This window comes from Sinocyclocheilus rhinocerous, unplaced genomic scaffold (genome assembly GCF_001515625.1).
Source record: "Sinocyclocheilus rhinocerous isolate Xijiao unplaced genomic scaffold, SAMN03320098_v1.1 scaffold4035, whole genome shotgun sequence".
In the NCBI taxonomy this organism is placed as follows: Eukaryota; Metazoa; Chordata; class Actinopteri; order Cypriniformes; family Cyprinidae; genus Sinocyclocheilus; species Sinocyclocheilus rhinocerous.
In genome coordinates, this window is record NW_015641432.1 from 6,345 (window position 1) to 19,742 (window position 13,398).

Below are 13,398 nucleotides of genomic sequence, written 5' to 3' on the forward strand. Positions count from 1 at the left end.
TGATATATTAATGCAGAACAGAACATTTTTATTCGCAAACATGTCTGTATTTGTACAAATCGCTGCACAACCATTTAATCCAGAATTCCACAGACTCAAATTGAAAGGCATTTGTTTGTGGTTAGTAAGATACATGTATAAAATGTATGCAGTACATGGATAATTGTGCGTGCATCTATTAATCATTTTGAGTCTAATATCATCCCATAATTCTGAATGTATGAATGAAAACTGAAAGTAAAGAGCTTGTGCTGTGAAAGTTGTGTTCGTTGCAACAGTCGGCTCGACTGTGTAAGAAACGTAGCGTTCCCCGACATAAACGACCAACAATATCCAGTGATGCAAACTATTCAAATTTTTTTGTCAAATTCCACGGTTTTGAATGGAAAGTAGGTCTGCCATTTACATGATTCATGTAATTTATAATTGATTATGACGACAATAGCATTTTTCTGTTTTGCGTTTTCAACAATACAACTGAAATCGAAAGGGTGCATATTTTAAGATAAAAATATTATTTGCAGTTCAGATTGATTACTTTACAAAATGTCTTATTGTTGTTCCTTTACTCTTCTTTTTTCTTTAATTTATTCCCCTAAATCCATTTAAATCCTTTATTTATTTAGTTTCTTTAAATAAATACTATTACCATAGTGGTCTGGTCTTTATATTTTCCTCAAAAGAATTGGTCCCTCCAATGTTCTAGACATGATTACAGCCTTGTTTGGTTTAAATAAAAAGGTTAGTTGAAAAGAGTCACCAGTGTAGAAACAATGATCCAGAGAAAGAGAACAAAGAGGTTTTTTTTTTTTTTACTATTCAATAAAGAAAAAATAAGTTTATTTTGCTGTGAAAGTGCATGATATTCTAGGCTGCCCATGAAAGCTTTTTTCAGTGTACATATAATATAGTTAATCAGAATCAGAATCAGAATGAGCTTTATTGCCAGGTATGGAAACGAGGAATTTGTTTTCATGACAGAAGCTTCCGCAGTGCAACAGAATGACAGCGACAGAACAAAAAGACAGATAATAAAAGAAGAATTAAAAAAATAAAAAATAGAACAAGTAAATAAGGAATAACAATATATAAATTGGCAATTGTATGTGCAGGTATATTACAATAGACAGTTTTGTATGTACAGGTATATTATGTGCAAATTTGAAGTGTAGACTAAGTGTGTGTGTTAGATAAATAAGTGTATGAGTGTATAAATAGTGTTGTGTGTTCCACAGTTATTGTCAAGTGAGGGAAGAAACTGTTCCTGTGTCTGGTCGTTCTGGTGCTCAGTGCTCTGTAGCGTCGACCAGATGGCAACAGTTCAAAGAGGGAGTGTGCTGGATGTGAGGGGTCCAGAGTGATTTTGCTAGCCCTTTTGCTCACTCTGGATGAGTACAGTTCTTGGAGAGAAGGGAGGGTTGTACCAATGATTCGCTCAGCAGTCCAGACTACCCTCTGTAGTCTTCTGAGGTCAGATTTGGTAGCTGAGCTGAACCAGACAGTTATAGAAGTGATTGTTGAGTGTGACTTCATGACGACAGACGTTAGAGCCACAGGCCTGTAGTCATTTAGTCCTGTAACTTTGGATTTCTTTGGGATGGGGATGATGGTGGAGCATTTGAAGCATGAAGGGACTTCGCACAGCTCCAGTGATCTGTTGAAGATCTGTGTGAAGATGGGGGCCAGCTGGTCAGCACAGGTTTTCAGACAGGCTGGTGTCACACAATCTGGGCCTGGTGCTTTTTTCCTTTTCTGCTTCCGGAAGACTTCAGTCTGTTGCTTCTGCTTCCTATAATAGGCCTATAGCAATATGTACAGTATAAATATCTTCTAGACTATGTGATGATGTGACGACTAAAAAATGCCCACCCAGGATATCTGCCAGCCCACCCTTCTATAGCCGTCAAGAACCGGGCCTGCTAGGGAATATTAAAATGTTTTCACAAGCGATTTGATTGGCTACTCATGTGCTGGACTGTCATGATTTGGCTAATAATGCAGGACACTATATGAATGATGCGCATCAGAGAGGATTTTAGAGTGGGTATATGCAAAGCCGACTGATAAAGAAGTGGGTATACGCCATATATCTGCGTATACCCTGCACTACACCCTGGTTATAACCTTTAAGGGGTGGGGGGGTGGCTAACGCTATTTCGTGTATATTTCATGAGTTATTTACACTGTTAAAGAGTTTGATTCTCATGCTAAACATGACCAAAGTCTCAAAAAATGATTTGGACGTATGACGGAGTATTTGTGTGCCAAATACACTCCTTCCGGGTTTGTATAAGTTTCGGAAAGTTTTTTCGAGCATGGCCCTTCATGACGTCATGAAGGGCAGAATTCCTTGTATGAGCACTTCTCCCGGACGAGCGCATGCACACATCAACCAGAGCGAGAGCAAGAGCATGCCCATCAACGTGCTTCATTCGGGTTACCAAAGTTGTTGGCAGCGGCGTACAGGACTTGCTCGAGAAGAATGTCTCCAAAGAAGTGTGTTTTTGGATGTGAGGGAAAGATAACCTTGTTCAGCTTCCCAAAGAACCCAGCATTACGTGAACAGTGGATGCAGTTAGTTTTTCCAGGGCAGCAATGGAGTTTCGCAAGTGTGTTTGTTTGTTCCCGTCATTTCATTGACAAATGTTTCATAAACAAGGCCCAGTTTGATGCTGGATTTGCACATCGTTTGATACTGAAAGATGGAGCAGTCCCAACGATGAGTGGGAACTACAGGTGGTGAGTAAAACTGCATCAAATTTTTGTGTTTTGTTGGCATTCTGTGAGTACGTGCTCATGACTCTTTAGCTCCGCCCACAGCTCTCCTCCAGGAGCTCGGGTGTTTTTGGAGAGAAGCGTAAAGCTGTATCTTTCTTTTTGATAAAACTTAAGACTTTTCGGAGGTATGAAGGATGCAATACTACTCTATAGGTACTCAAGGTTAACATGTGATTGGCCAAACTGTGTGTGTGTTATGTCCCCTTTAAGAGCACTTTAAAATAAAAAATATATGGTCACTGTCTAAATACTATAATTGTCACAACTTGGTTATTAAATGCACACGAAGATGAGGTTTCAAAAGTCTTTAATGATCCACACTGAAGAAAATCCAAACAAAGCAGGTAAATCAAACACAGCAAAAAACATTTACGAGGCCAGACAAACACAACTGAAGACTAACTCAATCAAATCATGACAACTAAATACTGGTTGGAACTAGAACAAAGGAAAAAGGAAACTGAATAGAAACAAACTAAAAGTCCATAAAAAAGAACCAAGACAAGAATAAATGTATATTAGTAACATTACGGCCCCTCCCGGAAGGCGGGACCTTGCAGCATAACAGATAAAGTGAGGGAATGGGCTTTGGAGTTGGACGAGGAGCAGGCAGCAGGAACCAGGGAGGAGTGGATGGTGGTAGCAGCCATGGTGGAGATGATGGGCTGAGTGGCCAGGTGGTGCTGACCCAGAGACTGACCAGGACAATGGCCTACATCGGAGTTGATGGAGGAAAGAGCCGTGGCGGAATCCTGGTTGACGACAACAGGGGGGTGACCGACAGTGATGGAGCCGTAGCTAGTGGAGCCCAGAGTGCAGACAGAGAGCCGAGGGAGTGATGGAACACAAATGAGCTAGGCGGCCGTGATGCAGCCACAGCGACGACCTCCAGAGATGGAAGTAGGTATTCTTAGGGCTGAGGTTGAGCTGGAACAACTGAGGGCTAAGGTCGAGCCTAAGAGAAAGCAGAGCTGTCCGAAGCTGAAGGAGTGGAGTGCCAGAGAGCAGTGAATGGCCCACAAGTCCACAAAGATGTCCGACAGTCCAAGGGAGCCCAGCGAGGCCAAATGCCCGATGGTCCATGCTGGATTCGAGGGAGGAAAGAACCCAGGTGTTGCAGTCAGGGCCACAGGTAGAGGTAGAACAGAACACACCAAGGCTGGAGGCAGAGCCACGGTCTCATCACGGTCAGGAAAAATGGCTCCCAGCATGGTGTAACCATGCCACTGAGAAGAGGGACTGATGGTGGATGGTGATGACTGGGTGGCAGGAGTGGTTGGGGACTGAGGAGGGTAGTGGAGAACTAGAATGCAGTTCTAATAGCAGTCTGGAGAGGTCGTGGGAAAGGGAGGGTGAGCAGAGTCAGCAGGACTAAATATGATGATACATATTCTGGCAAGATTAAGGGACACAAGGAAGTCATCTCTCCACCCTCAGACAAACTGTCCATTAAGTCCAGCCAGTACTCACTCGCAGTGGCAGGAGGGTGGGTGGGACTCACATCCATATCCTTGTATTCCATAAGGACTCCCATGGCAGTGATGCTGGCTCACAACTCCGAGGCCTTTTTCATAAAAGATGCTAAGAATAGCGGGGATTGAAGTACAAAACTTGACTAGCAAATCAATTGGGGCTAAAGCGGCCCCATGAACGACAAGCTCACACAATCTCACAAGTTCAATGAGTCAAGATAATTTGATGTGCACGCTTATTCTTAAGCAGCCCTTGGATTTGTTTTTGGATCAGATCGATCCACTATGGCAAACAGCGAATATACTGTGTACTTTTATTTTGGACTGATAATAAAGTAAAATAATTGTATGTGAGAGCAGACACTTGCACACATAGACATCAAAGGTGGCTTGAGCACCTGCCCTTTTTCTTCCTCGAGAGAAAGTGCCCTTTTTTTCTGGGGAGTGTTTATTTATTTTTTAAATAAATTAATATATGTGTGCATGTGCGTGCTTCTGTTTGTGCATAGCTTTCCCTGTCAAACAAATAAAAAATCTAAATATCAGGTCGGGTCAGGAAATGTTGAGAAATGCTCCGCGTCTCCGCAGCACAGCAGTGTAGCACACAATGATCAGCACATGCACAGAGAGCCGCAGAAGTAAAGCCTTCTCTCCCTTTCCAGTTGTGTTTGTCTTGCTGTGGAGGTGAGTGGAGATGAACAACAGAAGCTACCTGTGCCTCGAATTTGCAGCTAATTATCCAAAAGACAAAATAGTTAATTTGTCTTGCTAACATCCATGACTCATATGAGAGAGCTAGCATGTAAGTTAGCTAAAGTAGGAAGTCTAGTAGGTTAGACCAGTGCGCGTTCTTTCACTGCATGATTTAGTTTATTGAAATGCATTTAGAATGATTCCAAAATTCAAGACATGGGGGCAGAAATGTATATATTTATATCATTTCATATAGTTAATCAACTTGGATGTTAAAAGCATACAAAGAAGTAGATGAGGTCTTTAATGATCCACACTGAAAAGAATCTAAACAAAGCAGGCAAACCAAACACAACCATAATATTGACGAGACCAGACAAACTAAAGAACACATATGACCTTATATACAAATGATCATGAGGTGAAGACACAGCTGGAGACACATATTAAATCCTTTTACAGAAATACACACATTCAATTATTTAAACTGTTTCAACACTCCACACAAGTTTATATTTAATACATAAAACATCCTAATTGAAGAAATACATAAATAAATAGGAAAATTTAAACATTCAGTATTAGACTGTAAACAGCATTTCAATGTCCTGAAAATCAATGTTGTGGACTCATGTTATCATTAATGACTTGTTTAGGTTTAGGCTACTCGTGTCACAGTGTTACAAACTGTTTTGTGAGTTGTCAAGTGAGACTATTTATTGTATATTATATATCTATATTCTAAGCTAACATTCTGCAATTACAATGCAACACCACTTGGTTCTCAACTTCCTTGAGAAAAAAAGTTTCATATAAGCTCTGTATGCGACCACCACTTCCACCAGATGTTGTTCAACAGAAGCTATATAGTCACACAGAGCTGTGAAGATGGCGTGTGTTGTGAGATACAGTTTTCTATTGATCAGTATCTGTTTAAGAATCACCACATGGGCAGATGCAATGGTGCAAGGTATGAATATATATATTTTGTATATTTTTTATGTATACATTTTGCTTTCCATTTCAACATATAAAAATGTTACTTTCATGTATGCTAGATTCTGCAGTAGAAATTTTTTTTTTTGAAATGTTGCATTAGTTAAGAAAAGACAATTGAGCACACTTATGTAAATGAAAAGCTGTAAAGACTACTTTATTTGTGTTTTCATGTCTGTACATGTTGCTACAAAAATTATTTAAGATGCACTATTGCCTAAAAATTAATCAGTGTATTTAAGTGTTTAAGGTCTCATTAGTTGTTGTTGTTTGTTTTTTTTCAAACACAGTTACAACTTTAACCGGAGCTGTTGGTAATAAGATCATCATCCAGTGCGCTATTGATAAAACCCCTCAAGATGGGGTGTACATGTACAAACAAGAAGTAGCAAGTAAAAATAAGCAGGAAGTCTTCTACTATTACAAAGACAACACTTTTACCCCTAAATCAACAATGTACAAATCCAAAGTCCATGTAGATGGAAAAATTCCCAACATTAATGCCACCTTCTCAAATGTAAATACCACAGACATTGGGCTTTACTGGTGTGAATTTAATTTGGAAGATAAAATTACAGTTAGCCCGGTCACATGGTTATGGATAGGTAAGTGTGTCTTACACTTCATGTAAATAATTTCATTATCAAACATGATGGGTTTACTGTGGTCTTAATGTAATGCATTTATTTAGTACGTAAACTATGTAAATGGAAAACTTCTATTCAGATGCAGAGATTGAGAAGCACTGTAATTTTTTTTAAAAAATTAATACTGAATGAAAAACAACATAGAGGACAGCTCTAATTCTCTGGCCTTGAATTTCTATTCTATCGTGGACAAATCAGTGGAAAAAAAAGACAACGACACAGGAGAAAGAAAAAGAGAAGAAGAAACAAAAGAAAAAGAAGATAAGAAAAAGTGCCCAGAAGTTCCTCATGTGAAGATCGTTCTCATTGTGTGTGCTGTCATGTTGCTACTGTGCATCACTGGTTTCATCTTTGTGATTCTGAAGGTACGTATACATATACACCCAAAAATCAGTGTGGATCACCTAAAAGCACAAATCAAAAGCAAAAACTAAACTTATAAACAACATTATGCATATATCTGAAATACATTATAGAGGAATGCTGTCATGTGTAAAGGTGCAGTGCACAAATGACAGCTGCTTTTGATACTCTGTGGTTTGATTTGTTGTTGAAAATCTATTGCTCTCTAATTCTTTTGCCATTATTAAACTCTAGGATGATTTTCTATTTACATTTATACACTATGCAAAATTTAAAACTAACTTTCCAAACACTTCTGTTTGTCAAAATAAGTTAAAGCTTTACATGTAAAATTAGTTATGGCGTGTTTAAAAACCACAGCAAACTTCTGAAATGGTGCTCAAAAGTCAAGTGGCCCTGCAGTTTGTTCTAAAACTATTAATTGTTTTTGACATTAAGCAGAAAGTGCATAAAACACTTATAATGGAAAATGATATGCTAAAGCACTAAACCTTTAGCTAATTTTGGCTTCTTAAATGCTGAAGTGAAAAATTTATGCATTTCAGCAGCGGAGTCTTTTTGAGAGTATGCTGTATCAGCATTTCACACTCAGACAATCTTACCTTTACACTGACCCGAGAATGCAAAAAGCACTACACTTTCAGATGTCTTTTAATAGCTGAACCACTTAACAGTTGACACAATCAATGGCTAATGCACGTTAATGTACAGCTCACATTCTATAACCAAAACACTTCTACAGGCTTTCCATCGAGAAACAGAAGTCACAGAGCTAAAAAAAAACAAACAAACAAAAAAAACCTGCAACTTTTCAAATAACAACTCTTGTTTTTTAATTCGACCACATAAATCGCTGTTATGTCTGATTGTTTGTTGACAGATTTCACAGTATGCTCCGCTAGCAGTCATGCACCACAAGCAAGCGTCAAAATTCTTGTGAACAAGATTTTGACAGGTGCCCCCATTCCTCTGCGTCTCTCTTCCAAATAAAATGTCCTTTTAATCTTCTCAGTGGTTCTAAACCCTGTTCCTGTTGTCCCTGCTGAGTCTCCTCTCTGATAGGGCTCCTAGAATCACTCCAGATTTCCCCCCCATTACTGCGCCCCTGTTATAGTCAGTTTAGAAGCTGAAGAAATATTTGGAGAATAGGTTAAGAACATTGCAAGATTCATGAAAATTTGATATTTTTAAATGAGTCACTTCTTTTTGTCATCCTCAGGTGAAGGGGTGTTGGGGGAACAAGAAATACAGACCATCAAATCAACCCTCAGACTCAGTTTATGAAGAGATGAAACGGAGCAATTTGGACTGCCCGCCCAGTGTACGGACATTCATCAATCCTGACTATCAATCCACCAAGCTACTCCGCTAAATACCTGTGATATAGAGTTTAAGTTGTATAACTCTCTATTTGGATTGGCAAAGCTTTTAAATGATTTATTGCTTTGTATTTGAGTTTATCATTTTCATTTTTTTTTCTGTTCCTTTCAGTTCAGAGAGAGAGAAATACGATTCTATAATTAATTTAGTGTGAATATCATGCTTATATTTAAGATGCTGTAGATCAGGAAGAATTTAAAATAGTTTAAGTGTGAAGAACAACAACAAAAAAAGATGCAGCAGTTTAAGAGATATTGTTAGCTGATGGACAAAAGAAATGTCAGACCTCATTTGTGGTCTGAGGTGCTCATGCATGTGCAAAGAACTCAAGAATGTTGTGAAGTGCCTGCTACTTTCCATCTGACAAGTAGGCCAACAGTGAACTGACTGATGGAAAAGTAGAGAATCATATTTCACTTCTCTGATCATAATAATGGCAATAAAAGCCTTTTTGTCTCATTGCAAATTTTAAACTTAACAGCAAATGGTAGTTACTCTCTGATTTTCGTTTTTTTACTTGGTTTCCACTCTTCACCAATCATCTTCCTTTGCAGTTGTGGTCATGCTTTCTTCCTTTCTATAACCTTTTAGAATGCATCAAAACAAAGCCACACTGACGTGTTTCTTGTGTTGACTAACAATGTTGAATAAAGTTTTAAAACTTATGCAGTGTGTTTGCAGATGAGGCTTTTATATATTAATTAACATGCATGCTGTTTTACTCATCATCCAGCTTGGCTGGATTTGTAATGTATTTTAATGTTTTTAATGTAATGTTAATGTTTTTTATTCAACATATCTTGTCTCTGACAATAGTGTCTTTTGTCTCTCTGTGTGCAAAATAACATTTGTAAAGTAAAATGCAACAAAATATTTGATTAAATAATGGATACAATTATTTTAAACTGCTTTAGATGGATTTCCTATACACTGATGCTTTACAGTAATACACTAATACAGTATATTACCAACAAATTCTGTTGAGAATTCTCAGAATGACATTACAAAGCACTAACCGCTATGAATCATGCTGTATAAAACTGAGTAATTTTACTCTGCATAAAGAGAAAATATATTTACTTCAGTTTAGAGATCTCTTAACATATAAAATAAATAGTAACACTTTACAGTAAGTTTCCATTTGTTAACTAGTATATTTAATGTGTTAACTAACATTAACAATGAGCAATAATTTGTTACAGTATTTATTCGTCTTTTTTAACACAATAAAAATTGTTCATTGTTAGTCTATGTTAGCTCAGGTCCATTGAATAACATTAATAGATACTTTTGATCGTTTGATTTTAATAATGTATTAGTAAATGTTGGAGTCAACATGAACTAAGATTAATAAATGCTTTAGAAGTATTATTTCATTGTTAGTTTATGTTAAAGGGTTATTATGCCCCCTTTTACAAGATGTAATAACTATTGGTTTTGGGTGTCCCCAGAATGTGTCTGTGAAGTTTCAGCTCAAAATACCCCACAGATCATTTATTCTAACATCTGGAAAATGTCATTTTTGGGGTGTGTCTAAAAAAAGAGTTGTTTTAATGTGTATTACTTTAAATGCAAATGAGCTGCATATTCCCGCCCCGTCTCCAGACTATCTCTCTGGTAGTAGCAACATGACTGAGAGCAAGAGAACCGGTGTTCAGCCGTACATATGGGAAGCCAAATGCACTGAAAGCTTGCGCTGTGCTGACCTGTCATCGGTGAGGCTCAATGGGCCGAACCGTGCGATCTCGCTACTGAACGGACAGCGCGGCCCAAACTAATCTCTCAAGCGCGGCTCTGATCAATGAAAATCGATAACATACGCACACAAATACGGTTAAAACGCTATGCCCTATAATGACATGACATTCACAAAGCAGTCTGAAGTGAAATTATTTGCACAGACATAAACGTATATGGGTAGATTTTGAGGTGCATTACGTCCTCAGTGGCTCAGATGTTGGGAAAAAATAAAGACTCTAATGTTGAGTCTTACATCCAAACACAGAACATGGGGATTGCTTACGAGAAGTTCAATCAGTGTGAATCAACCACTGTGGCCCGGCCCTATGCAATGTGATGTCATATTGCTTAGATAATAAAAACGGCAGGCCTGGTGAGACTGATTTGGTTTAATGGGGACTAAAAATAAGGAGAGAGTGGGTTTTTATCATTGTTGGGTGTTTGTGTTCACACACTGCAAACACGTTTATGTCCAAATACCATGTAAACAGGGCAGGACTTAGGGGGACGGGGGCCCCTGGGCTTGAGGTTATGTTTGGGCCCTATACCTACACTACAAATGCCCTCAAATAGAACATCATTATGGAGTAACACAAAATACACAAACATATGCTTTGAGGTTCATAAATAGTACAATTAATATGCAACATGTCTAGGCTATAGTCAAAGTTTAAATGTAATTTTAAATATTCATTATAATATAATAAACAGGATGTGTTCTCTCAGTTAAGAGATCAAAACCCTGAAATAACTTTGAGCAAAAAACAAAACAAAAAAAGCCAGAGATGTTGGCTTATTAGTATTATAAAAGTTATTGTCATATCTGTGTCCTCTTGTGTGAGGTTCTTATTTAATCAATAAATGCAATCGAATAAAAAGACATGCTGGCTATTAACAATCAAATGAAATCACTATCAACAAAATTCATAGATGGATTGTGCATAATGTTAAGTTTAAATATAACATTTTAATGTAGAAATATTAAATGATTGCAAAAATGAAATAAGCTACTTTTTTAAATATAAAACTACAACTGCCAGTAGGTGGCAGCAAGTGACTGTCTTAATGAGTGAGTTGAATCAACCGATTTGTTTAAAAAGCTGATTCATTTAACTTTGCAAACGACTGAATTAAATCATTTGCTGGTCTGTGTAACGCTAAGGAACAAAACACTGTTGTTCGGAGACGCAGCGGTTCGGCTGTTTGTTTTATTTTCTTTCTGACGGAGCAAAATGGAATTTTGTGTCTGAAAGTTACTCTGTAAGTTGTTGTTTATTGTACATTTGCACGGGCAAAGGCGGGGCCCCCTACAAGGCGGGGCCCATGGGCTGCAGCCCACTCAAGCCCAATGGTAAGTCCGGCCATGCATATAAAAGTGGATTTTGCATAATAGGTGCCCTTTAACTAATGTAATTAATGTTAACAAATGGAACCTTATTGTAAAGTATTACCAAATAAACTTCTAAAACAATTATAACAATTCGATTAACAACAACTGACACAAATCAGATAAAATTGACTCTAACTGACTGTGCATGTTCAGGAGGATACCATGCCACTTAAACACAAGCTTACTGTAACATGTATGCTTTGTCTGTCTGTTTTCTGTCTGCCTTGTTTGACCTAGTTTTCCTTAGTTGCCCTAATTAGTTCATTATGTTTACCTGTTGTCTGATTAATTAACTCATCAGCTCCTTTATTTTCCTCTTGTACTTAAACCCTCAGTTCACCATTTGACTCTGTCCCTTCTCTGTTATAATAGTGTTTGGTAATGTTTCTCTGAGTTTGTTATTAAAGTCTATTTCCAGTTATTCTCCTTCATTGTGCAAGTGATTTTACTACCAGACGTTACTCTTATATTTAACTCAAGATTTTCATTAATGTACTAAAACACACTATGTAGAAAAGCAATGCAATTGCTAATTTTATTGCTTGGGCTTAGTTGAGAAGACATTATGTTAAGTCTACACAAATATTTTCAAATCCAGTCAACATTCAGAATGCTAAATGTTGACTAAACTAATAATGTTTCGGAGATAACAGCGCCGTCTGGTCAAGTTCACGCCTCGGGTAAGTTGCACTAAATAAATGTTATTTTTTAGACTAAATTTATCGACAAAAACGTACAGCATATCCGATGTTTTTGAGTGGATATTGTTTTATAAGTCGTTTGTCCGAAGAAAAATGAATAGCCTAGGCTACTTCATTTGTAATGAATGACATAATGTCAGACAACTTACATTAATTCATGTCAAGTTAATGCGTCAGGTAAATGGCACTGAATAAATATTTGTACTTGGACTGAATTTATCAAAACTTGTAAATTATAAATGTGTAAACGTATTATTTAAAACGTATATTTAGACACACAAGTACAACATATATAAAAACATCGAATAAGCGTTGTATGAATATGTCTGGGGGAAATGAGCTGTTTAAGTGAACGGAACGTGGTTTTTCGTCTTGTTTAATCCATAAAACACCTTATGTCAAAGGCTGTGTTACTATAATGAATTTTAGGTTTAATTTTGGCATGTTGTATGATATTTTTTGTGTTTCCGTGAAGTGAAAATGGCAAGAAGATGAAGATGGCAAGAAGAGATCGCGTGGTCTTTCTCCCTTTTAATAAGCCATTGATGCTTAATACGACGTTCATGTAAACCACATAATGCGCTTATTTGAAGTAAATGAGGGTGTGTTGAATGTGTTTTTGCGTGTGCACACTTTTGCAATTGTCCCGTGAAGTTTAAGTCCTCCTGTAGTCAAAATTGTATTCCTTAAAACTCATCTTTGATCATCAAAATTACATATTTAAATGTTTTTTTCTTGTGAAAATAATTTTCTCATGCCTTAAAATAGCTTGAATGTAAAGGTGCGTTCACGCCATATCGGAATTCCCGTAATTACGAGATACCAACTTGTAAAAAGCGTTCACGTCCTCGTAGAACTCGTAATTACAACTTGTGAACTGGGAGTTTTCTGAGAGCCAAGACTTGTACCACATGACCGCTGTACCACCTGATCACCACAGGCTCTGTTTAGGCGTTGATAGTGTTGCCATAGAAAAGCATAATTCCGAGTTCGAGGAACAGCTCAGAGTAGAATGTCACGTGATGTCATCTTGGAATTACAGTAATTACGATATGGTGTAAATGCAGCATAACACTACACCCTATAGCCTCATTAAAGTTGTCATATTCAAGTGCTTTAATGTCAGAAAGAATAAAATGTAGCATCCCATTGGTTGACTATCATAAACATTCACCGCACTACACATGCAGTTTGCTGACAATTCTGGAATTTCGGTCAAATACATACATACATACATA

The 13,398-nt window shown here is 37.5% G+C and overlaps 1 protein-coding gene across 1 annotated transcript; it reads left to right on the forward strand.

The window, feature by feature from the left end:
- The first annotated feature begins 5,799 nt into the window (after positions 1-5,799).
- LOC107754866 (uncharacterized) lies at positions 5,800-8,417 on the forward strand. The gene is made up of 4 exons (XM_016571478.1): positions 5,800-5,913; positions 6,230-6,544; positions 6,785-6,951; positions 8,169-8,417. Exons 1-4 carry the CDS (start codon positions 5,832-5,834, stop codon positions 8,319-8,321), a joined length of 717 nt encoding a protein of 238 aa, XP_016426964.1. The 5' UTR covers positions 5,800-5,831; the 3' UTR covers positions 8,322-8,417.
- Positions 8,418-13,398: the final 4,981 nt, after the last annotated feature.